Source organism: Salarias fasciatus, chromosome 1, assembly GCF_902148845.1.
Source record: "Salarias fasciatus chromosome 1, fSalaFa1.1, whole genome shotgun sequence".
NCBI classification, from domain to species: Eukaryota; Metazoa; Chordata; class Actinopteri; order Blenniiformes; family Blenniidae; genus Salarias; species Salarias fasciatus.
Window position 1 is genome coordinate 989,299 of NC_043745.1, and position 26,528 is coordinate 1,015,826.

At 46.3% G+C, this 26,528-nt stretch overlaps 1 protein-coding gene across 1 annotated transcript in view; it reads left to right on the forward strand.

Moving 5' to 3' along the window:
• The first annotated feature begins 356 nt into the window (after positions 1 to 356).
• Positions 357 to 26,528, forward strand: part of LOC115392817 (solute carrier organic anion transporter family member 3A1-like) — a 60,528-nt gene continuing 34,356 nt past the window's right edge. The window contains exons 1-2 of the mRNA XM_030097424.1: positions 357 to 607; positions 5,861 to 6,320. Coding sequence (XP_029953284.1) covers positions 449 to 607; positions 5,861 to 6,320 — 619 coding nt within the window. The 5' untranslated portion in view covers positions 357 to 448. The remainder of the gene's footprint in view (positions 608 to 5,860; positions 6,321 to 26,528) is intronic.

Consider the following 26,528-nt stretch of genomic DNA (forward strand, 5'->3'; position numbering starts at 1 on the left):
TCCCTATCTCTCCTCTGCCTCTTCATCTCTCTCTCTCTCTCTCTCTCTCTCCCTTTCTCCACCCTCTCGCTATATCTCTCCGTCCCCCTCTCCACCCCCCCCCCCCCCCCTCTCTCTCTCTCAGATGGGAGGAGCGTGCCCCCCTCCTCTCAGGACGCAGGATCGCAGCTCGGACGCGGACTGAAACCGGATCCAGTCAGCACCGGCGCCCCGACAGGAGCCGTGAGGTCCCGGATGCGGAGAGCCGGTCCAGTCGGTGTCTGGATGTGCCGTAGCGGGCGGTGCCGGTGGCTGACGGGCGGTGCGTCATGCTGAGCGGACGGCCGAGTGCTCCATCCGTCGTTTCCTCTGCAGTGCAGCTCGTGCTCGTCGTAGCCAGATGCCCCCCCGCCGGAGCGGACCCGCTCGTTTCCCTGCCGTCCAAGCCGACCGGAGCCTGAGCTGAAGGATGCAGGTGAAAAACCAGATCTGCGCCGAGCGGAGCAGCACCGACGACCCGGAGCAGGATGACGGCCAGAAGAAGACCTCCTGTTTTTCCAACATCAAGATCTTCCTGGTGTCCGAATGTGCGCTCATGCTGGCGCAGGGCACCGTGGGCGCCTATCTGGTGAGTTGGGGGGGCTCAGACGCAGGGTCCGGGTCTTGGCGCGGGCACGCGCGGGCACGCACTGAGTAACGATGCGGCGTCTCCGCTGATGCTGGTAATAGTCCTATCATTGTGATCACGTTAGAATAAGGTCATCCTCCAGTGAGCACGCGACGCGCCGCGCTCCCTGATCGATGACTTGCTGCGTATCATCCGCCAGGCCTCTGCGCTATGCGCGCGTCATAGCCGCGGCGGGGCTCCAGCCTGCGCGGCCAGCGCTGCGTGAGGACAGGGAGTCATTCTGGAGAGCAGCCGATGAAATAATGGTCACCCACCGCCGGAAGAGAGGAGAGGAGAGGAGAGGAGGAGAGGAGGAGGAGAGGAAGAGGAGGAGGAGAGGAAGAGGAGGAGGAGAGCAGGGGATGAGAGAGGACAGGAGGAGAGGAGAGGCCTCTGACACTGAGGATCTGGGCCTGTGAGATGACGTGATCTCCACAAAACAGCAGAGCTCCAGAGGACGACAGTTATCATTATCATGATATTAGACCACATTAGAACTTACTGGACCATCCCAGATCATATCAGACCATATTAGACCATATTAGACCTTATTAGACCCTATGAGATGATATTTGATAATATTACACCATACTAGATAATATTAGACCATCTCAGATCATATTAGAATATACTGGATCACATTAGACCATATTAGGCCATTAGATCATTTTAGATCATTTTAGACCATACCAGGTCACAATGATAATATGCTAAATCATATTAGACCATACTGAATCATATTGGACCATGTTGGATGATATTAGATGATATTGGATCACATTAAATCATATTCCACCATATTAGATCGTATTGGGCCATGTAGATGATATTAGATCATATTACACCATTGTAGATGAATATTAGAATATACTAGATCACATTAGACCATATTAGGCCATACGTCATTATATTAGGTCATTTTAGATCATACCGGGTAGGCTAAATCATATTAACTCAGTTCAATTCAGCTTTATTTATAAAGTGCCAATTACAACATAGTCATTTCCAGACACTTTTACAGATCCACAACATCCTCAACAGATCCACATGAGCAAGTGATAAGTGACTCTGGAAAGAAAAAACACAATTTTTACAGGAAGATACCTGTGGTGTCTTTCTGCTATCAGACCATACTGGATCATAATAGACCATATTGAATCACATTAAATCATTTTAGACCATACTAGATTATATTAGACCATATTAGATCATTTTAGATCACATTAGGCTGCAACAAATCATATTAGACCATATCAGAGCATATTAGATCATATAGGAGCATACTACATCATATTAGACTGTATAACACCATACCAGATCATATGAGATCATATTAGACCATACTAGATCATAGTAGAACATATCATAGCATTTTATACCACACTAGATTATATTAGATCATATTACAGCATACTACATCATCATATTAGACTATATAAAAACCATACCAGATGATGTTAGACTATATTAGAGCATTTTAGACTATCCTAGATCATAGTAGAACATATCAGAGCATTTTATACCATACTAGATTATATTAGATCATATAAGAACATGCTACATCATATTAGACTATATAAAACCATACCAGATCATATTAGACTATATTAGAGCATTTTAGACCATACTCAGGGGTGGCGAACTCCAGTCCTGGAGAGCCGCAGCCCTGCATGTTTTCCATGTCTCCCTGCTTCAACACAGCTGATTGTAATGATGCTCCTTATCAGCCTTTCTGCTGGATTTGGCCACGACTCTTCATGGGATTCAGGTGTGTTGAAGCAGGGAGACATGGAAAACATGAAGGGCTGCGGTTCTCCAGGACTGGAGTTCACCACCCCTGTAATAGGTCATAGTAAAAGATATCAGAGTATTTTATACCGTAATAGATCATATAATAGCATATTACATCATATTAGACTAGGCTATAACAAATCATATTAGACCATATCAGAGCATATTAGATCATATAAGAGCATACTACATCATATTAGACCGAATAAAACCATACCAGATCATATGAGATCTTATTAGACCATACTAGATCATACTAGATCATGTTAGACCCTACTCGATGGTAGATGGGCTACATAAAACCATACCAGATCATATTAGACCATTAGCATTTTCAACCATAGTAAATCATACAAGATCATATTACATCATATTAGACTATACTGGATCGTATTAGACCACATTGGAGCATTTTAGACAATACTAGGTCAGATAAGAGCATACTAGAGCATAATAGACCATGCTCGATCATACTGGATCATAGCGAGATCATATTAGACCGCATCAGAGTCAAACTCATTTTTATTGGCCAAGTACAGTTGCCCATACAAGGCACTTGATGCAATGGAGAGACACCAAGGCAGCCATCTGCGGCGCCTTATCTTGAAAAGGTAAACATGAGTTGGGGGGGTAATCAAAAAAAAAGGTACGTAAATTCAGGTCACTCTTCCAAAGGGGGGCATGATTAGAAGTGAGACCAAAAAAAAAAAAACACGCGTACACAAATATAAAAATAATATGAGACACTTTTCTTCAGTTCAGCAGATCAGCCGTTGCAGCTACCCCAATGCGCCAGGTCATCACCACTGACTGAGAGCATTTTAGACCATACTAGGTCATACTAGAAGATATTGGACCAGATTCGACCAAACTAGACCATTCTAGATCATACTGGACCATACTAGACGATAGTGGGTAATTTTAGATGATGGAAGGCGGGACAGTGGTTCATGCTCTTGGCTAACAGTGAGAATGTCAGTATTTGAGTACTACCAGAGCCATTCTGTGCTTCCTCCATAAAACATACACTACGCTGACTGGCTGCCTTCTGATGGGTCAATTTTCCGCCCTGAGTCCTAATATTTTGATGTACATCAACAACCAAGGCTTCTGTTCTATTCTGTTCTATTCAACCATTGACCACATGAGATGGTATTGATTCAATGCAATTCACCTTTATTTATACAGTATCAAATACAACGCATTTTCATTTCAAGTCACTTTTACAGAGAAAAACCAACAGTTCTGCATGAGCAAAAAGAGGACACTGTTGAAAGGAAGAACCATGTAGAACCAGATTCAGAGGAGAATCGGGTGGGGTGCTATTAGACAATATTAGACAATGTTTGATGATCGTGCAATCGTGAAATACTCTGTTTCAGTAAGTACAGACTCTTTCCAAAAAATTAGAATTTCATGGAAAAGTTTTTTTATTTCTCATAATTCCATTCAAAAAGTTTAAGTTTCATAGATTGCAGATTCAGGGCCCACAGTTTAAACAATTTAAAAATATTTGTTTGTTTATTTCTATATAATTTAGGCTTCTACCTCATGAAACTCATGAAACAGGAATTCAAACATTAGAATACTGTGCAGAAGTCCGTCCACAGAGTTCTGTGTCCAAGCCTATCAATGGGAAGTCTAGTGGAAGAGCAAAGTGTGGCCGGAGAAGATGCCCCAGCAAGAGATGAGCGTGGGCTTGAGCGGATTATCAGACAGAGAGGGTTCAAGAACCTGGCAGACATCCAGAAAGACTGAACTGAGGCGGGAGTCGCAGCTTCAAAAGCCGTCCAGGAGATGGGCTACAATTGTGGGCTTCCTCGGGTCAAGCCTCTTCTGAGCCTGAGCCAACCGAAGAAACCTCTCAGCTGGGCCGAGGAGAAGGAGGACTGGACTGTTGGCCAGTGGTCCCAGCTCCTCCTTTCCCATCAAAGTGAAGTGTGCCTTTCATTGGAGAATCAAGGTCCAAGGGTTTGGAGGAAGACGGGTGAGGACCAGAACCCAAGCTGCTTGAGGTCCAGAGTGAAATATCCACAGTCAGTCGTGGTTTGAGGTGCAGTGTCCAGCGCAGGTGTTGGTAAACTCTGCTTTCTGAGATCCAAGTGCATCAAATCCAACTGCGACAGTCTACCAGGATGTTTTAGAGGGCTGGATGATTCCTTCTGCTGAGGATCTGCATGGAGATGCAGATTTCATCTTCCAGCAGGACCTGGCCCCTACCCAGACCGCCAGAAGCACCAGAACCTGGTTCAAATCCCATTCCATCACTGTGCTGACCAGCCAACTGGCCAACCTGAACCCCATCAAGAGTCTCTGGGGTTTTATCAAGAGGACAATGAGGACACCACTGGACTTCCACAACTCCCAGAATGCCACAGGCTGACGGCACCAATGCCACAGCGCATCCAGGCAGTGATTGAGGCAAAGAGGTTCCCAACGGAGTATTGAAGATTGACAGATCGCTTTGAAAATACCAGATTTTGATCGATCTTCTGTCTTTTTTTTCTGCAAAAACTGAGAAGTAAATTGTGATTTCTCCACAGTATTCTAATGTTTTCAATTCATGTTTTTATGGGTTTCATATGGTGGAAGCCCAAATTATGTAAAAATGAACAAATGAATACTCAAAATTCTTCAGATTGTGGGCCCTGAATTTATAATCTATGGAAGTTTAACTGTTTGAATGGAAATATGTAAATAAATAAACTTTTCCATGATATTGTAATTTTATGGAAAGGGTCTGTAATGGTGTTAGTATCAGGGATATGCGTCCTGTCCCCATCAGGATGCTCAGAGCTCTCTGAGGGGCCTCTGGACCGATTCGCCTGAATATGATTGTTTGTGTGTGTTGACATGCACAGCAGCTGAAACACATTTAATTTATTGCAATTCAATCAGTCTTCCACAATATACAGTATGTATAGCATGTTACTGTTATGATACCATTAAACTTGTGATATATTTGGCAGCCCTACTGAACAGAATTAGTAGTAACAACACGCTTTCTGAGGCGCAGAAGTCACACTGAGTACCGCCATCACGAGCTTCATCCTCTGCTCAGACCAGTAGATCACAGAACAAATTAAACTGATAAGTAAGGAAACTATTTTCACACACACACACACACACACACACACACACACACACACACACACACACACACACACACACACACACACACACTGCAGTGAGACCCTCCTGGTGTGGTTCTGAGTTGATGACCTGTGAAAGTCAGCCCGCCAGTGGAGCCTTCAGGCTCTCATCCAGGCTCTCAGTGAGTCAGCCCTCGGTGGTGTGTACAGCGTTGTGTGTGCAGCATTGTGTGTGTACAGCGTTGTGTGTGCAGTGTTGTGTGTGTGCGGCGTTGTGTGTGCAGCGTTGTGTGCCAGTTGTAACGCCTCTTTGTACTCCTTCCTCTGTCAGGTGAGTGTTCTCACCACGCTGGAGAGACGCTTCAACCTCCAGAGTGCCGACGTCGGCGTCATTGCCAGCAGCTTCGAGATCGGCAACCTGGCTCTCATCCTGTTCGTCAGCTACTTCGGGGCCAAGGCCCACCGGCCCCGCCTGATCGGCTGCGGGGGGATTGTCATGGCGCTGGGGGCGCTGCTGTCGGCTCTGCCGGAGTTCCTGACTCATCAGTATGAGTACGAGGCCGGGGATTCGTGGCATGCCGAGGACGGCAGGGATGTTTGTTCCAACATCACCAGGTCAGAGAACCGAGACTCTGGGTTCCAATGTGGCAGCAGAGCCAACACCAACATGATGTACCTCCTTCTGATCGGGGCCCAGGTGCTGCTGGGCATCGGGGCCACTCCTGTGCAGCCTCTGGGAGTGTCCTACATCGACGACCACGTTCACAGGAAGGACTCCTCGCTCTATATAGGTGAGTTTCTTGGTGCTCGGTAAAAAGGTTGACCGACCACTGATCATGTCAGCTGCCTGCTTGTTTTACGGGTGTTTCGGCGGATTGTCGGCTGCAGCGGTTAGCGCCGTCGTCTCCAAGCAGGCAAGGCCCCGGTTTGAGTTGGACTTCAGGGTTCTTTGTATTGTAGTTTGCATGTTCTTCCTGGGCGGTTTTGCTGTAAAAGCCTGTGAGTGTGTGTGTGTGAGACTGTCTGCCTCTCTTCATGGTACCATACGCTGGAGGAAGATGACGGATCCTGCTTCCATCAGCTCAGCTTTATTATAAAGTAGTGTCTTCTCTTCTGTCCACAAACACCGCAGGAGCGATCGCACTCATCAGCCTGGCGGATCACTTTGTGCGGAGCTATTAAAGCTTTCAGCAACACAGAGCAGGGAAACACTCTTAAAAGTGTGTCATCCAACAACAAAGCACTGATATATATCGTTGAGTGATCCATTATAAAGAACATTTCAGCCTTTGGAAAAGTGTATTGATTGGTATTGTTGAGAGATCAACAACTGTGTGTGGGCCAAACAGGAAGAAGGACTAACAGGACACGGCTTTAGTGCTCTTCCTAGAAATGATGGTACATCCTGTATAGACTGAATCCAGCAGGTAGCTCATCACAATGGAAATATCAGTGTTTAAACACAACCTGATAAGTGTTAGAGCCTAAGGTGGATTTCACAAAGCAGCAAATATGAAATGATAAACCTATTTAATACATCTGGGCAACAAAAAATGCCAAACGACTGATGGACTGTGAAACATCCAGAACCATCTTTCTGCCCAGATTCCTTCATGCTCTTACACTGATTATGCTTTTCCACTGGAGTAAAGAACCTTTGCGTCCGTTATGTGACAAACATTCACACATGTTCACTCAGATATTTGAAACTTAGCATTGAAAAAAAATAACAATCATAACAACAACAATGCCCTTCATCAGCGGGTGTCAAAGTCAAACAACTCCAGCAGATTTGCAGCTGAAGTGAAAGAGACGTGGCGACACGTTGGATTCGTCCAGTGAAGGACAGCAACAGTAACTGTAGAGTTTTTCTTAGCATCATTCATGAAAATCATGCACCTTCCTTTATTTTTATTATAATTATCTTTTATGTAATCTCTCTGAGTCATGGTTAGTCATCAGCTGACGGGCGGGTTTGTCATTTCTTGGACCAGTCGTAAATGGAAGATGCTGCTGCAGAGGAAGTGAAGGGCTGAGCAGCGGCTGGTAGCCGCGGGACGCTGACGTCTCCAGGACGCTCAGTACAGCCGTTCTCAAACTGGGGTCCTTGGACCCCCGGGAGTCCGCAAGCCATGGCTTGAGAGTCCCTGGAAAAAGTCTTGAATAAATTAACAACCAGTAAATCTAAATTGAAGTAGCAATGAACCAATACACATAAACTAATTCCTCCCCTTAGCTTAGCGACGGACCAATGAAAACTAACACGATTGCTGCGGTGGCGCTGCAGTTCCAGGTGTTCACGTGAGCGGCGGAGCGCGCTCGGCTCTCCTTGCCGCCTGTGAGAAGGTTCTGTGGCCAGAGAGGCGGCGAGGAGCAGCTCAGCAAACACCCAGCCAGAGCTTTCAGTGTCAAAGCAAACCAGAGGAGTGAGAGAGGCGCCGCTCTCCTGCGGTCACATCCTCGCCTCGCCTGGATCAATATGGCCTCCAATGACAGACGGAGGAAGCAGAGAGGCCTGCAAAGCAACACTGACAGCAAACCTGCTGTCGTTTCAAAGCCTCCCAGCATGCACCGGTCCTGTGTCTGGACCTGCGGTCACTTACATCCGCCTGTGAGTGTGAGAAGGACCGTTTGTGTTGATTTGCAGATTGTAAAACTGATTTCACATAAAGTAGAGTGAGATCATATTCAGAGCAACCGGAGAGAGGAACCCTGAGCAGCGTTGTCCCTCCTGTCCTCCTGTCCTCCTGTCCTCCTGCCCTCCTGCCCTCCTGTCCTCCTGTCCTCCTGCCCTCCTGCCCTCCTGTCCCCCTGCCCTCCTGCCCTCCTGCCCTCCTGTCCCCCTGCCCTCCTGTCCTCCTGCCCTCCTGTCCCCCTGCCCTCCTGTCCTCCTGCCCTCCTGCCCTCCTGTCCCCCTGCCCTCCTGTCCTCCTGTCCTCCTGCCCTCCTGCCCTCCTGTCCTCCTGTCCTCCTGCCCTCCTGCCCTCCTGTCCTCCTGTCCTCCTGTCCTCCTGCCCTCCTGCCCTCCTGTCCCCCTGTCCTCCTGTCCTCCTGTCCTCCTGCCCTCCTGCCCTCCTGTCCTCCTGCACCTCCTGTCCTCCTGCCCTCCTGCCCTCCTGTCCTCCTGCACCTCCTGTCCTCCTGCCCTCCTGCCCTCCTGTCCCCCTGCCCTCCTGTCCTCCTGCCCTCCTGCCCTCCTGTCCCCCTGCCCTCCTGTCCTCCTGTCCTCCTGCCCTCCTGCCCTCCTGTCCTCCTGTCCTCCTGTCCTCCTGTCCTCCTGCCCTCCTGCCCTCCTGCCCTCCTGCCCTCCTGTCCTCCTGCCCTCCTGCCCTCCTGCCCTCCTGTCCTCCTGCCCTCCTGCCCTCCTGTCCTCCTGTCCTCCTGTCCTCCTGCCCTCCTGCCCTCCTGTCCTCCTGTCCTCCTGCCCTCCTGCCCTCCTGCCCTCCTGCCCTCCTGCCCTCCTGCCCTCCTGTCCTCCTGCCCTCCTGCCCTCCTGCCCTCCTGTCCTCCTGCCCTCCTGCCCTCCTGTCCTCCTGTCCTCCTGCCCTCCTGCCCTCCTGTCCTCCTGTCCTCCTGCCCTCCTGTCCTCCTGTCCTCCTGTCCTCCTGTCCTCCTGCCCTCCTGTCCTCCTGTCCTCCTGCCCTCCTGCCCTCCTGCCCTCCTGCCCTCCTGCCCTCCTGTCCTCCTGCCCTCCTGCCCTCCTGTCCTCCTGCCCTCCTGTCCTCCTGTCCTCCTGCCCTCCTGTCCTCCTGCCCTCCTGTCCTCCTGTCCTCCTGCCCTCCTGTCCTCCTGCCCTCCTGCCCTCCTGCCCTCCTGTCCTCCTGTCCTCCTGTCCTCCTGCCCTCCTGCCCTCCTGTCCTCCTGTCCTCCTGTCCTCCTGTCCTCCTGTCCTCCTGCCCTCCTGCCCTCCTGCCCTCCTGTCCTCCTGTCCTCCTGTCCTCCTGCCCTCCTGCCCTCCTGTCCTCCTGTCGTCCTGTCCTCCTGTCCTCCTGTCCTCCTGCCCTCCTGTCCTCCTGTCGTCCTGTCCTCCTGTCCTCCTGTCCTCCTGCCCTCCTGCCCTCCTGCCCTCCTGTCCTCCTGTCCTCCTGTCCTCCTGCCCTCCTGTCCTCCTGTCCTCCTGTCGTCCTGTCCTCCTGTCCTCCTGTCCTCCTGTCCTCCTGTCCTCCTGTCTGGGTGATGTGGTTCCTGGTGGAGGGCTCGACAGACGTTTGACACAGACCGGCATTAAAAATTTTGGTTAGGAGCTGCAGTGAGCATGACAGACCCACAGGGGGCAGCGTAAGGAGAAGCATGAAGCCAAGACAGCTAATCAGATCTCACACATACACGCACACTCACTCACGCACACACACACACACACACACACACACACACACACACACACACACACACACACACACACACTCTTCTGTCTCATACTGCGACGTTGCGAGCAAACGACAGGCCCGAGTTGCTCCAGACTGGCCGTGGCGACCCGTTGCTTGGTGTCCTTGTGGAGGAAAGGCCCAAACACCCTGAAACACCACGGCTTTCACTCCGTTTTGTTGCCGTGGGAACGGGGCCTTTGGTTCAGCTTCTGGAGGAGATGCTGTCGCCTTCATTTTTTTCAGTTTCTTCTTGTGAAATGTTCTCCTCATCCTGTGGCTGCTGAAGTACCGGTGAGCCAAGCAGGGGCGGAGCTAGACTGTTGTCGGTGGGGTGACCACGGTTGTTCCAGGGGGTCCACACACTGTGACAATAGAGTTCGTTCTCAAACTATCAATTGCAATCAGTCTCTAAATGTTGAGATATATTTTAGTCGATATGAAACATGGAGGACGAGATTGCGTGTGATTTGCAGTCTATTAACGACATACAAAATGTGAGACACAGATGGCAACAATTCTTGAGCAACAGCCATTATTGAAAATATGCGTGCACCACACAACCAGTTTGTTACACAGAATGTCTTTCAGGTAATGTGAGTAAAATGTAGACAGTAAATAATAATAATGAGAAGAAACCATCTCAAACTGTATTCCCCTTTCCATGCTTCCAGTTTTGTGAATGTTTTTCTTTGACACGTACAAATGGAAGCGCTGACTGTGTGTACGGAGTTGTGATATTTTGATAGCAACTGATTACCAGGCAAAGTTACTATGGCATGAAGAAAACATGTTTAAATATGTCCCAGAATTTGGATCCTCTCTTAATGGAACTTCTAGATGAATGTTCAATTATTGATAATAAAACTGAATATATGATTAATGAAATAAATGGACTCTTGACAGAATAAATTACAACCAGGTAAACACTACATGAATCTAAAGTATTCAAACGTTGCTGTGTGAAGATATGAGACAAGACAACCATCACATTTCATTTGTAACTGTAAGACAGCATTTCTGCATTTGTAAAAGAATTTGAATGAAAAACCCACATTAGTAAGCTGAACTGTGAAATTCAGATTTTAATGTGGTTGCTGTCATTAATCGTGTCTTCTAAGACACACGTGTGTGAAATGCAGAGAATGAATCATGAAATTCTCTCAGACTATATTCCCGCTTGCACACCGTGAACAGTTTAGAACCATTTCAGTTGTCTCCTGTCAAACTGCACGGGCTGAGGGATGTTAATGAGGTGTCTGATCTGAAAGGAAATGATTTTTACGCTGGAACTTGAATGCACCGCTGTGTGGGCGCCATTGTCATGTGACGCGCGTTGCTCCAGTCCGGTTTGGACCAGACTTCCTGCTCCGCCCTCAGCTGGACTCCAGAGGAGGAAAAACCAGCCGGAAGGTGAATTATAGCAACAGAACCGCGCCTCATATCATTACCAGCAACAGGAGCGGCGTTGCAACGCTGGAGAAAGTAGTGAGATTATTCATTAGATTACTCTTTACTCATGCTGCCATTCACTGCTGATGTGGCTGCTGTCAAATGCAAATGTGAGGGGTTTTAAGGTCATGCCACTTTTATTTATTATTTTACTTATTTATTGAAATCCTGACGACGGCCGAGAGCTGTCAGGTGTGGCGTGTCAACGGGCTGAAATGTGTGTGTCTCACGCTTCACTGTCCATCAGTGCTGAAGATCCTCTTATTCTTCTTACTTTCTGACCTCTGTTGATCTCTCTGGTCTGGCTCTTCTGTTTGTTTTCACTCAAACCGTCTTCTTCTGTGGCGATTTAACCTTCCTCCTGTGTTAGCTTTCTGATACCACCCCTGGTGTTGATGGGTCAGTTTGGACCTGTGTCTTAAATCAGCTTTAAAATACATTAAAAACATCCTATTATCCAGTTTTGTTTTCCATCTCTGTTGGGTTTGATAGTTTTGTTGTGGGTCTCTTTTTTTTTTAATCAATTCAATTAAATTTGAATTCAATTAAGAAAGCGAAAAATCACCGTCAAGAGAATCCAATAATTAAATGAAAAGTTGTTCTGTTACCTGAATGTTACTGAGGGGTGTAGAACGCATGTCTGAAATGAGTTTGCTTGGTTTATTGTTTCATTTAAAAATTAATAACTATAATAACGTCCATGGTGTTATGGGTCAGTTCCCACCCATACATATTCTCTTCAAGAAAATGCAAAAATAATTAAAAATAAAAAATAAATTCAGCAATACTACTTCAGTACAAACACACTGAAACACAGAACAGGTCATAACTGAAAATATTGATTAAAAGTTCAAAGAAACAGGAACAGTGTGTGTGTGTGTGTGTGTGTGTGTGTGTGTGTGTGTGTGTGTGTGTGTGTGTGTGTGTGTGTTTGTCTGTGTGTTTGTCAAAAAGTGACACTTTTTGTGTGTTCTTTGCATAGATATTTCTAGCATTTGGAACACAGCAGGTGTCTTTGTGTCTTTGCTGGCCGGGCGCACGGGGCCAGGTGGAGGTGCTGTCCTGAGGCAGGGCCGGCTGAGGGGGGTGCTGAGGGGGGTGCTGAGGGGGGTGCTGAGGGGGGTGCTGAGGGGGGTGCTGAGGGGGATGCTGAGGGGGTGCTGAGGGGGGTGCTGAGGGGGATGCTGAGGGGGTGCTGAGGGGGGTGCTGAGGGGGATGCTGAGGGGGATGCTGAGGGGGTGCTGAGGGGGATGCTGAGGGGGGTGCTGAGGGGGATGCTGAGGGGGGTGCTGAGGGGGGTGCTGAGGGGGGTGCTGAGGGGGGTGCTGAGGGGGATGCTGAGGGGGGTGCTGAGGGGGGTGCTGAGGGGGGTGCTGAGGGGGATGCTGAGGGGGGTGCTGAGGGGGGTGCTGAGGGGGGTGCTGAGGGGGATGCTGAGGGGGGTGCTGAGGGGGATGCTGAGGGGGGTGCTGAGGGGGGTGCTGAGGGGGGTGCTGAGGGGGATGCTGAGGGGGGTGCTGAGGGGGATGCTGAGGGGGATGCTGAGGGGGGTGCTGAGGGGGGTGCTGAGGGGGGTGCTGAGGGGGATGCTGAGGGGGGTGCTGAGGGGGATGCTGAGGGGGGTGCTGAGGGGGGTGCTGAGGGGGATGCTGAGGGGGGTGCTGAGGGGGGTGCTGAGGGGGATGCTGAGGGGGGTGCTGAGGGGGGTGCTGATGCGGGCGGTGTGGACGGAGTGCTGAGTGAGCTCTGCAGCTGGCAGCAGCGTCTGCATCTCGGGGCGCCCGTTCCCTTCGGTCAGTGTGTGGCTTGACAAGCAGTGTTTCCTGCAGGATGAAAGTTTGGCCAGGGTGGAACGTTGGGGGGAGACGAGCAGTGCGCTGCTCACACGGAGCGTCCTAGCGGCCGCCGCCGCTGCTCCGCGGTTCGCAACTGCTGATTAGCCGCAAACGCGGCGCTATTTCTTTTTTTTCCCCTCTCCGTTGTCCGGGCGCTGCAGAATTTAGCACGAGCCCAGAATGAAAAGGTCTGGCAGAAACCCTGACAAGGGAATTTCCCAGCTCCTCAAGAAGCATTCTCTGTTTGTTTTTTTCGTTGAGTGGATGTGGATCCACAACACTAATGCATTATGCAGACACATCAAGGATGTTGTAAAACACAACCACTGGCCATCTTCTGGTTGGCAAGTGTAGGTTGCTGTCAGCTTGTCCAGGTTGTCCACTCCTCTTTTGATTTTGTTATAGTCAAGGATGATTGTAGGCTTTTTGTCACTTCCTGATGACACAGCTGCATCTTTGTGAAGAGTAGACAGAAGTATCACATTCTTTTTTCTTTTTGGGCAATATGAGACGACAGTGGTGGTGTCTGTGAAAGCAGACTTTCAGCCCTGTTCTTCACCTGCAAGATTTCAGCAGGCAACTCTGGTTTGTCTCTTCACTGTGCCCACCATTGGTAAGTTTCCTCTTCAGAAGTTCTTGTCCGAGGTCATAGCTGGTGAAGAAATTGTCACAAGTGATATTGTGACCCTGCAGTCCAGTGGTCACGTCGAGGACCACACGTCTTCCTTGGTTTTTCTCAGGGATGCCACTCGCACCTTTGACTGTGTAAATCTGTAGTTTCCAGGCAGAGCTCATTTTTGCATCACAGGCAGCCCGGATTTTTGCGACGTACTTCCCTGGCTTGCTGGGTATGTATTGCCGGAAGAGCCGTTTTCCTCGGAAAGGGACGAGGCGTCCATCCACTGTCCTCTGGAGCTGCAGCCTTCTCTCCCAGACATCCCTGGTGGGAGCAAGCTTGTCTGATCTGGCTCTGGTCTCTCTGTTGTCAGATCTGAGGACTCTTGAAATCATTTCAAATGTCTTCAGTGACATTGTTTTACGGAAAATATTTCTGCCTGTCGATGCGTCCCAGAGATCTGTGGCCTCATTGCAGGATCTGTGTGCTTCAGTAAGAAGAACGCCAATGAAAACATCGAGGTATTCCTCATCAATGTCTTTCCAGATGTCAACATAGACTTTTTGGCATTCCAGGTTTTTCATAGCAATGATGACTCGTTTTATTGACAGTAGGTTCTTCTTACTGTAAAATGCTTTTTGTCTTCTTCCTTTTCTTATAGGGGAGAGCGGGGTAATTTGTGCCAAGGGGCAAGTAGTGCCACCCCTATTATTTAGAAAACCATAGTAGCTTTTGGTCATGTGACCACATGTTTCTGAAGAGGCGTCCATTCCGCTCATCTTGCAAAAAGGGAAACACATGGCTTGAGAGGTAAGCACATTTAAGTTCAAAAAACATTTTTTTTGCCCTCCAAATTAAAATTTCCATGGTTAAGGTTTTTTGATTGCTGTGTTTGAACAATTATAGAAAACTTTGAAAACATTTCACAAGTGTTTTACTGCTTTAGTGAGCTACATCATGAGTCTATACAGTTAACATGATGCTAGCTCAGAACAGCTGGGGAGGCATTTTTTTCAAAATGGTGGGCCTGGGGTCATTTGTGCCAAAGGACCTGGGGGAAGTTGTGCCACTGGCACACCTTACCCAAACTCATGATTATTTACTATATATTACTTTTTTTGAATTTACTGTTATTGTACATCTTATTCTTCCATTTGATCACTAAAACTATGAGACATTCTTAATTTCAGATCAAAATCCATCATGTCACAAACAGAAGACAGACAGGGCTCCAACTTTTCAAAGTTTCTGAAGCAAAGTTATGAGGCCTGCTGATGGAAAGTCCATCTTCACATTTAGAGAGAATGATGGAGTCATCCCTCGAGGTGATGTGCTTAAAAAATTTCCCACACCATTAAAGCGTGGTGATAGAGCCAGAAGGGAGCGCAAGTTCATATTCCACTGCAGCACTGGCAAGTGGAACGTCCAGTAGGTCGAATCTGTGAAAATATTCAGATGCAGTCAGGTCCTCATTTTGGATTTTTGATTTTGTTCTTAGCAGGTGTTCATGTGGCACTGGGCCTTGTTGAAGCAAATTGGCCTTTGATTAAGTTAAAACTTTAAATAAACATTAAACAAGTACTTTTGTATTTAATTTGTCTTGTTTTTATCTAGCTTTATCATTTTTATATAAACTTTATTTCAGACACAGTTGGTCCATATGAAAAATACAAAAAACATTACAAAACACTAAATTTTTTGTATTAAATGATCTTTTTTACTTCAGTTATCAGTGGCACAATTTACCCCAGTGTATTCTGACTAATGGAACAATTTACCATGCACTTGGGGTAAGTTGTGCCACAAAACCACTTTTTTTTCCAAAGCTATATTTCTCACACAGTTTATTTAAGATCCAAAGTGACTGCTCCCAGGGATGCACAACATCCTAAACTATATGAACATATTTTAGTTGCAGGCATTCCTGTTATCCCCTTGTGTAAAAGGCACTTTAAGTAAAAATTGGCACTACTTACCCCACTCTCCCCTACAGCATGCATTCTGTTAGCTGAACAACCCCCCCCAAAAAAACAAAAACAAAAAAAAAAAAAAAAAAACAGACTATTTTCAATTTCAATTTAGTTTATTTGATACAGGGACAGTGTACATTCATACACACTTCAAGAAAAATAAAATGTAAATGTACCCAATTCTAGCTACCAAGCTCGTTTCCATTGGTAGTCCCCCAGCGAAAACATAAAAACAAACAGGTTAAAGGAAGAAAATACAAGTATTATAAAAAACAAAAGTTCTGTTCTTCTTGTTTTGCTTCTTTTTATAAAGAACAGAGACACAATATCATAATAAAACATTTTACAATAGTAACCACTGGCTCAGACGGAGAGGTGGACACCAGGGATATTTCAGTGTTCCTCTGCCTGACAGACAAATCATCTAGACGTTGTGACTGTCGGAGCCTCACAGTGCCAAAGGGACGGAGCAGGCTGAGGACACTGACCATTTGTTTGAGACAGAAATGTAGTTTTGCCTCCTGAGTGAGCTGTTTAGGGCGAGATGTGAGCTTTGACAGGAGAACCGTGGTGCTGAGCAGAGAGCCAGGAGTGTCCACAGAAGAACACACCTGGTCCAGCCGTCCTGTCCCTGGTCCAGCCCTCCTGTCCCTGGTCCAGCCGTCCTGTCCCTGGTCCAGCCGTCCTGTCCCTGGTCCAGCCGTCCTGTCCCTGGTCCAGCTGTACAGTGGTGCAGACAGCAGGATGTATTCTTCACACGCTGCAGTTTTTCCTGGATTCTCGTAGGGCTGGGCGGTATTTCAAAAATTTCATATCACGGTTTTTTTAAATTCATACCGGTTTCACGGTATTTGACGGTATTTTTTTTTCCATGCAAGAGTGTTGTTACACACATTTTCTTCTAATAAGAAAATAATGACAGCAGTTGATTGGCTTTAAATGGCCCATTTTACTGTCACACGGACTGCATCATGTTTTTTTCATGTCCAGATTGCATGATTGCGATCGTTATCTCGACCCACCGCTTGCTTTTTTTTTTGTTTTGTTTTTTTTATCATAGTCAGTCCCTTTAATGCGTCTTGAATGGACGTCTGGCTGCTGCTGCAGGCTGAGCTGTGGATCTTAGTTTATGACATTCCTGGTTCTCTAGAACATGTTTTCGGCTAAGGTGGTGAAGCTAATTGCTAATTGCTAGTGTTAGCACCGCCGGCTAACCACTTCTGCTCGACAGCATTTGCAAAAGATAGTTGTTTTATCCACGTCCGACCCTTTAAAGCCGAAGAACTTACAAACCACAGCCGTGGCTCCTCTCTCTGGTATCAGTTCCTCTGGGTAAACGGCGTGCTTCACTGAGAGCTCTCGCCGGCAGCCAACAAAACGCTGTGTTGTAGGTGTGCAGCAGTGAAATGGGTCCCTGCTGAAACACTTTACGGCCGCGCACGTTCCGGACGTTGTTTGGGCTGTTCACCGGTATTGCGGTATATTAAAAATTCATATCATAACGAAAATAAAGACCGGTATTCGGTACAAACCGGTATACCGCACAGGCCTAGATTCTTGGATCTTCTGTGCTTTGAAGCCTGTCTTGATTCCAGATTATGTTGGATTCCATGCAGAGACGCTGTGTGTCACGTCCTTCAGTGGAGTGTGTTGACCTGTCATGTCCAAATGTTGGTGTCAGACAGAAAAAGACACGTCAGTTCTCGCTGCCGCTTGAAGACGTCCTGAGCGGCCGTGTCTAAATAAATAATCCGGTGAATTCTACCTTTATCTCGGCGTTATTTTGGGCTTTACGCACACTGGTGGATGTGAAAAGAAGTTTCCATTAGCAATCTGTCCTGCAGTAGCTCCAGCTTCACGTTCATGCTCTCTGTCAGAGCTCCACCCAGCAGGCGGAGAGCAGGGTCGGCCACGGCGCTCCGTCTCAGGAAACACTGGAAGTCCATTAGGGCTGTCTGTGGAAGTCCTGTCAGTAACATCAGCAGCAGCGAGGCAGGAGGTCCTGTCAGGTGGAGAGAGCCCCGTGTAGCCGACTGTTAGCATGTTACCGTAGCTCGTAGTCACTCTGGATTTATGGCTCTCTGTAAGCAGACCAGGACTCTCCTGAATTCCTGAATTATCATTCTGTCATACACCAACAAGCGATTTGTGCAAAAGTCCTGGGATTTGATCGTGTTATCCGGCCTGTTGTTCAAATCATCAACTCCACTCGAGCAAAGGCCAAACAGCAGCGGAGCTTCAAGCTGTTCCTGGAGGAATGTTCTGCAGGATCGCGGCTGATCCATTGATCTAATGAGACAACCTGGACCGAATGGGTGCAAGCAGTTTCTTATTGGGCATCAGTCAGACCAGCTGATCCGTTGATCTAATGAGTTCTGCAGGTTTCTTCCTGTTGAAAGGGAGTTTTTGCTTTCCACAGTTGTTTCTGCTTGCTCATGTGGATCTGTTGGGTTTTCTGTGTAAAAGTGTCTGGAAATGACCATGTTGTAACTGGCGCACTATAAATAAAGCTGAATTGAATTGGATCCTCCTTCACACTGAAGGCAGCTGGCTGAGCAGAGCTCAGACACTCCTGAGCTTTCTTTCCTTGCTTGATGAGATCGAGGCTTTCATGGAGATGAGGGGGCAGGCGACCACCTTGTCGATCAGACTTTCTTGGCAGATGTGACTGAAAAATCGACCACCTGAAGCAGCAGCTGCAAGGTAGAGGCAGGAACGTATCCATCAGTGCTGCGAAGGCGTTCAGAGCAAAACTGTTTTCTTCCATTCAGCAGATGCAAAATCCAAAGACTTCAGGTCTTCCATGCTGCAGTGATGCTGGAGAGCCCTTCTCAGGCATGAATGTCATGAAGTCGAAGTTGAGAAGCAGACTGGCAGATGAACATTTAAATGGCTGCATCAGAGTCAGGCTGAGCGATCTGCTCTGGCCTCCAGCTCTCCGGCTGATCCAGTCTTCTGCCAGTCTTCTCACTGACTGTAACCAGGCGACACAGGGATCATGTGACCATATGATGGTGAATCTGTGTTCAGACTGCACGGTCACACTGTTTGGAAATGTTTTTTAGGTATTTTTAATTTTTTTAAGTTTTGACGAATTTGAATGTTGAGAAAATGAGCATAGTTACATCGTCAGCAGCTGACTTCTCTTTAATAATATAAGTGACCTGTTTTACAATTTTAGAACTGTTGAGAATACTTAAAGTTTAGTTAGAAAAGCAGTGTGCATATGGAAGTGATTTTGATGTCAGTTTTTCAACTCAGGGTTCCTTTTTCACGATTGTGAAGCTATGAAAATGCATTTCTAGGTGTACGTTTTAAGTATTGTTCTTTCATTAGTTTACAAAATGCACATGCTGGTGGATGTTATCTGGACATTTTGTATCCTGTGTCAATAATATTTGAATGAAAATTGGCACAGTTACTTGTTTTATATGGAAATTATCGGTCCGAACAAATCTTACAAAACGCCAGTGGCTGTCTGGAACATTGACAGTTTGAGAGGAGCTCAGAGACAAAAGGCTGCAGACCCCTGAGTTGAAACAGCTGCTCATCACTTCCCTCTTCAGCATCACTCTCTGTTGTCATCCTGGAAGGAAACAGAAGAACACATGACTCATGGAGGAGCAAACAGGCGCATGAAGAGCCGATATCCTCATTAAGGGTGCAACGGTTCAGTTAGCCCACGGTTCGGCTTGTAACTCGGTTTCGGGATTACGGTTTCGGTTCGTGCTTTGCATTAAAAAAAACAAGAAGTTTGACTTTCCGAAAGATTCCTTTTATTTTGCTTTTAAGAAAACTAAATTATGACAGTGCCTCTTAGTCTTAACTATTATTTGGCTTATACATGTTTTCAGGGTTAGGTTATCAAAATAAAATACAATATAATAATTAATATTGAAACAGCAATACTGTGATGATTAAAAGATAACAATGACAATAATCAGAGGTGGGAGTTTGGAGCCTGATCAAGTCATCTCCATGCCATGTTTTTGCTGTGACCATGTACCACACCAGGTGAATCTAATCAGCCCTGCTCCTCAGCTGCTCTGTGGTACATGGTGAGAGCAGAAACATGACATGGAGATGACTTGATCAGGCTCCAACCTCCCACCTCTGACAATAATAGTCATAATAGCAATTATAAAATTTGAATATAATAAAATATTAATTATAGTAATTGTGATAATAACATGTGATAACTCGAATGTGGCACTCAGAGAGCGCAGACCTCCGCTGCAGCTCAAGTCACTCACCAACAACAATAAGAACACCATATATCAGGGATTGCGATGGCGGCCCGCGGCCCGGATCCGGCCCGCCGAACAGTCCAATCCGGCCCGTTATAGGATTCCTACACGCACGCGCGCGCGCGTGCACGCACACATTACCCGGGCCCTCGAGCAGATGCACACACCCACGAACTGATGGGCCGGTGAAGACTCCCTATCAGTGTTGCCAGATCCTCATGGCAGTTTCCAGCCCAAGCACTGCTGAAAACCCGCCCATTTTTATAAAAACCAGCCCAATTCGGCCAAACCCATGAGATAGTGCCAAAACATTACACACACAACAGAAAACACTTCCTAAGCGCACAAACCTTCATATAGTGACCATGACGAGGATAAACAACTGTATCAGACAACGCAGGTAACACCTCTCTGTTGCCACAATAAAATTATTAAGAAAAACAATGCATTTCAAAACCAGCAGCTGCTCTCTCTCATGTGCACAGCACGGCTGCTCACATGCACGCACGCACGCACGCACGCACGCACGCACACACACACACACACGCTCAGTCTTGTATTTCTATCCTTGTGGGGACCGTCCATTGACTCCCATTCATGTCTAGCCCCTAACCCTGACCCTTACCCTAACCCTAACCCACACCACAACAAAGCCTAACCCTAAAGAAATGTTTTTGCACTTTTACTTTTTTCAGTAACAACAACATGGTCAAGAAAACACTGTTTCTCCTACTTAGGACCGGAAAAAGGTCCCCACAAGGCACGTCGTTCCACGTTTTGCTATCCTTGTGGGGACATTTGGCCCCAACAAGGATAGAAATACGAGAACACACACACACACACACACACACACACACACACACACACACACACACACACACACATACACACACACACACACACACACATCCTAATGAAATGATCTTACCTTCATGAAGAATCCGGCTGAAGTTCCATTTCTTCTTTTTATTACTTTGAACGTTGAACTATTTGCAGTCACTGCCAGATCAGCTGGCTCATACACTGAGGCATCAAACCTCTCCAACAGCTGCCGGGGAGGCTTGAAAGTTGCAGATGTCAACCCATTCCTTTTCAGGCCAAAGCGTAGAGCCATGATGCTGGACAGGAGCGGCAGTCCCACGCGATTCCTTTGATCATCCTTAATGAGTGACACTTGGGAAAATGCCCTCTCAACGTGTGCATTGGATATGGGGAGCGTCAAGATTTTGATGACGCCCAGGGCTAATTCTTTGAAACATTGGTTGTCTCCTGCATCTTTGAATGCTTCTACTTCCAGCCAAAAGGCATGGATGGGTTGATCACGTGAGAATCCAGCTGTTGCCACATTTCTCCACTGGGTCTCTAATGAGTCCATACGGCATGGAAAGAACTCTGTGGGCAAATCTCCAAATCTTAGTCTGCCTATGGTGGACAACGCAGTGTTGGGGCAAAACAACTCCAGTTTCCGCAGCATTTCCATTGATGAAGGTAGACGCATTTGATACTGAACCAACAGCTCTTTTAGGAAATCAAGACACCGCACGAAGACTCTGTCCTTCAAATCAGGGGCCAGCTTGCTTTTGTCCATCATCTGTTGGAATGTGGTACCCAGATCTGCATCCTGGGCTGCAAGGTAGATGCTGGAAGAATTCAGATCCAATTCCAAGAGGTGGCAGTCATTATTCATGCGCAGCACACTGGGTTTTACAGTTCTTCTCAATGTAGACAGGTAGAGCATCTGAAGATCTCTAAAAACACCCAGTGAATCTCCAGTTTCTAACTGGAAGTGTTTGTTGACTTTATTTTATTTCTTCAAGCACAGGGCGGAGAAAGTGCATGTACAGAAGATTGGTCTTGTACATTTCTTTTAGTAGCCTAGCAGTGTAGCAGTGCTCTGTGCTCGATACTAAAGTGAAGTGCAGCTTCAGTGCATCCTCTTGCTGTATGATGCGATCGATTTGCTCATGTACTCAAGGTTGCTCGGAAAGAGCTGCATGACTTTATTGGCTACAATATCCAATGAGTGGCATATGCAGCGAATAAGTTGCAGACTGGGCTGTCGCTGTCGGAGCAAAGTGAACACGGAGTGATTCCTTCCCACCATCACGCTGGCCCCATCTGTAGCGATCCCCACCATGTTTCTAATGTGCCGGCCACACTCTGACAGAAAAGTAAGGATTGCATTTGTCATTCCCTCAGCATTAGCATCCAGAATCTCAACAAGCCCCAGATATGTGCTGATGAATTTGTTGTGTTTAAGTGATCGGTATTTCACACAAATGCACAACAGTTTAGTGACAGACACGTCTGTGGTTTCATCCCAGTACAGGGAGTATGGAGACTCACCAACGTCATCTCGAAGCTCCTCTCTGAGGTGTGGTGCCAATATAGACTTTATCACAGCGGTGCATTTTGTCCTGTGCATCTTAAATGCCCCGGTTTCATCCTCCAATATGTCAGAAAGCTCGTCGACGGCGTTAATTGATGTTTTGCATGCTACATAGGCAGCTATTCTCAACTCACGTCGCTTCTGAGCATCATTGATGGTGCCTGATGGCCCAGCATTTACTGGTACCGTGAACCTTTTACGCTGGGCACACAGCGGGCCCGGTGTTTCTTGGTCTTGCCATGTTCTTTCATGTCATTATACTGTCCTCTCAATTCCGTGTTGCAATATTTACACCGAGCTTTGCTGTCATCATTTTTAACAGGGGCGACCCAGGCTTTTAGCTCCGGATCCGACTCCCATTCTTTCCTCTAGATCTTTTTGTACTTTGCCCACTTCCACATCACGCCCTTGTAGAGCAACCAAAAACCGCAGCCGTTTTACTCCTCAAAGATGCTAATCCTCCCATGTGCAAGACGACACCATAACTCACACACCTCTTCCGTGTTGTTGTTGTTGTTGTTGCGCCAACTTGCGTGCACACCGGTCGGGAGCGGGCCGAAGGCCATCCGCCTGCGCGCCCCCAACCCCTCGGCCTCCACAGGGCTGCTGAGCAGGGACAAAAATAGTGCAGGGCAGCATGCGTGCATGCGAATGTAGCCGGATACAGTAGGAATTTATTAAAAATAAACTTGACTTTTACTTTTACATTAAAATCCCCCCGTATGGCTCCGATCAACGTTGCGATCGGAGCTTTACAACGCTACGTCCCCTGTCTGACACTGCGATCGCCGCCCCCCGGGGGGGCGGCATGATTTTTCCAGCCCAAGGAGTTAAAACCAGCCCAATTTTTACATGCCCGCCCAAGGCTCTTTTTCCCAGCCCAATGACTTTTAAAGTAGCCCAATTGGGCGGGAACCCGCCCAATCTGGCAACACTGCTCCCTATCTCTCAATGATAAAGAATCCTTTAAAAAATTCCTGGATCCAGACAGTGATCCGGATCATCACCAAAACTTAATGGATTCTAAGTTAGCCCAAGACCCACCTTTCCACAAAGTTTCATTGCAATCAATCCATTACTTTTTCCAGGATCTTGCTGACAAACCAACCAACCAACCAACCAACAAACAAACCAACAAACCGACATGATTACATGACCTCCTGGCGGAGGTAATAACATATATAACAGTACAATATCACAATAATGCTGATCAGAATCATACAACCATAATATCAACAGCAATCAAGTACAATATACATCCTTAAACCAATTCTCTCAATTAAAATCTGAAGAGTTTGACTTCATTTCATTCTGTTTATGTCTCTGTGTCCTCCATGTATGATGTTTATAAGAAACTCCATCAGAAGTTGAAAACTGATCGATTTATGGTCACTTCTGTGCGGCACAGCAGCGGGAATGGGGCGTCTCCGTATATGACGTCTGTTCATCCTCTAGCAGACTCACGTGACAACAATTCCTTTGTTTTCGTTGCTTTTTTGATTGACAGGTATGTGACAGGCTTGTGTATGATTTGTCCCGGTTTCGCGGCGGCGGCGTTTTTTTTTTCAGTTACTTGGGACCGAGTTGATCGGGACTCGGGGCCGTTGGGGCCGAGTTGATCGGGGACCGACTTGGCTTGGGGTCGTCGAGGTCAGGGACGGCTCGGCTTGGGGCCGTGGCGACAGTAAACCCTCGTCGTTATAATCCACAGGGAAAAGGAAATGTCCCCATACCGCAGATTTGAAGGAAGCCGGTGCTTCTTCAGACTCCGGTCTCTAGGACCGAAAAAGCGCGCTTCATAAAGGCGAATTGAGCCGTGCAGGGTGAACCGTATGATTCGGTTTTAAACCGTAAACCGTTGCCCCCCTAATCCTCATCAGTGACTGTCATTCCACTAGATGCTTTACAGCTGCGACTGTTGATGCCTGATTGTGTGAATGCTGAAGGCATTCACACCTTTGTTTTTCAAATCTTTATTGTGTGAATGCTGAAGGCATTCACACCTTTACATTCCAAATCTTTATTTATTCTTCTGTATTCTTCCCCCATTTTTTGGCACGCTTCTCCTCCTACAAATTTTGTCCGATTTGAACCATTCATATATCAAATTGTGCAGCTTTTTAAGGACATTCCGGCTATGTTCTAACTTTTTTATATCTTTTAAACTTTTTGAAATATTTCAACTTTTGTGCAACTTTTTGCCCCATGTTAACGGATGGAGATTTTTTCAAACTGTGGAACCTTATAACTTCTTCAAATCTTAACCGATTTTAACCATTCAACTTTTAAAATATTCAACATTTTAAACCCTTTCTTCAACCTTTTTCAACTTTTTCAACTTTGTTCAACTTTTTGAAATATTTCAACTTTTTAAAATTATTTTTAACATTGAAGTGGATGGGAAAACCCTTCAACTGACCTTTCAACTCCTTCAACTTTGAACCCTTACTACTTTGTCATACTTTCACATAGACAAGTCATTTTACTTTTAAAACGTAGGCATTTTTGTCCTCTATTCAGGTATGTAGTATCATCTCAAGATCTTTCACCAAATTCAAACTGTGAGGCTTCAAGTATGGAGGGAATTTTAGCCGTTTCTGAAGTTTATAATGGGTGTGTATTGGAAAAGCTAGAGTGGGAGAATCAAATTTAGAGTGCGGGAGGCTCTGAATTTTAACCAAAAAAAAAATTATTTTCTCGTCCGTACGGCCACATTTCTGGCTCAATCTGCACAATAACCCCTCTAAACGTAGGAATTTCTCTTGTGACCCGTACAATTGAGTCACTTTGTCTCTATCTCAAACGGTTCTCTCTCCAGAGGCATTTGTTTGAGGAGAGTGCAGAATTTTCTCCCATCCGCTCCAATGCATTTTGGAGACGCCTGAATCCAAAACTTGACTCGTGTTCACACAATCGCCGTGGCTGAATGGATGATCCTACAGACATGATTCCTGCACCATTAAATTCATGAAAGGCTTCTGAATCTGACTGTGTGAAAATCTTTTTCAATTTCACATCTCGGTCCCCGTGAAACGCCATTTCTTCAACCATGCGCACTCCATTAAAAAGTGCTGATTCACTGTCATGGCTACTGTGCAGCTGGTCTCCATTGCAACAGACACACCTGTTGTGCTGACTGCTGCTTGATTAGTCTGGATTTTTCCATTAAGACTGGAGCTCCATTGATCCTCTGTTACTCTGACACTGACTCCACTGATTCTTCTCCCTCTATCAACTTTTTTCAAGTTTTTGCAGCGTTTTTCAACCTTTTTCAACTTTTTTCAACTTTTTGCAGTGTTTTCAACCTTTTTCAAACTTTTTCAACTTTTTGTAGTGATTTTAAACTTTTTCAACTATTTTCAACCTTTTTCAAATTTTTTCAACCTTTTTCAAACTTTTTCAAGTTTTTGTGGTGTTTTCAACCTTTTTCAAACTTTTTCAACTTTTTGCAGTGTTTTCAGACTTTTTCAACTTTTTTCAACTTTTTTAAAACTTTTTCAACTTTTTGCAGTGTTTTCAACCTTTTTCAACCCTTTTCAACTTTTTGCAGGGTTTTCAAACTTTTTCAACCTTTTTCAAACTTTTTCAACTTTTTGCAGTGATTTCAAACTTTTTCAACTTTTTTCAACCTTTTTCAAACTTTTTCAACCTTTTTCAACTTTTTGCGGTGTTTTCAACCTTTTTCAAACTTTTTCAACTTTTTGCAGTGTTTTCAAACTTTTTTAACCTTTTTCAACTTTTTGAAGTGTTTTCAACCTTTTTTAACCCTTTTCAACTTTTTGCAGTGTTTTCAACCTTTTTCAAACTTTTTCAACTTTTTGCAGTGTTTTCAAACTTTTTCAAACTTTTTCAACTTTTTGCAGTGTTTTCAAACTTTTTCAACCTTTTCAACTTTTTTCAACGTTTTTCAACTTTTTTTCAGGGTTTTTCACCTTTTCTTATTCAGTTTTTCTGCATTACAGTTGAACATTTTCAGCTCAGCATTCACACTTGCAGTTTCTTCAGGAACTGCAAATTGTGTGAATGCTGAAGGCATTCACAGGATTACATTCCTCTTCTGACTTCTTCCGCCGTTTTTTGGCACACTTGTCCTCCTACAAATTTTGTCCGATTTGAACCATTCAG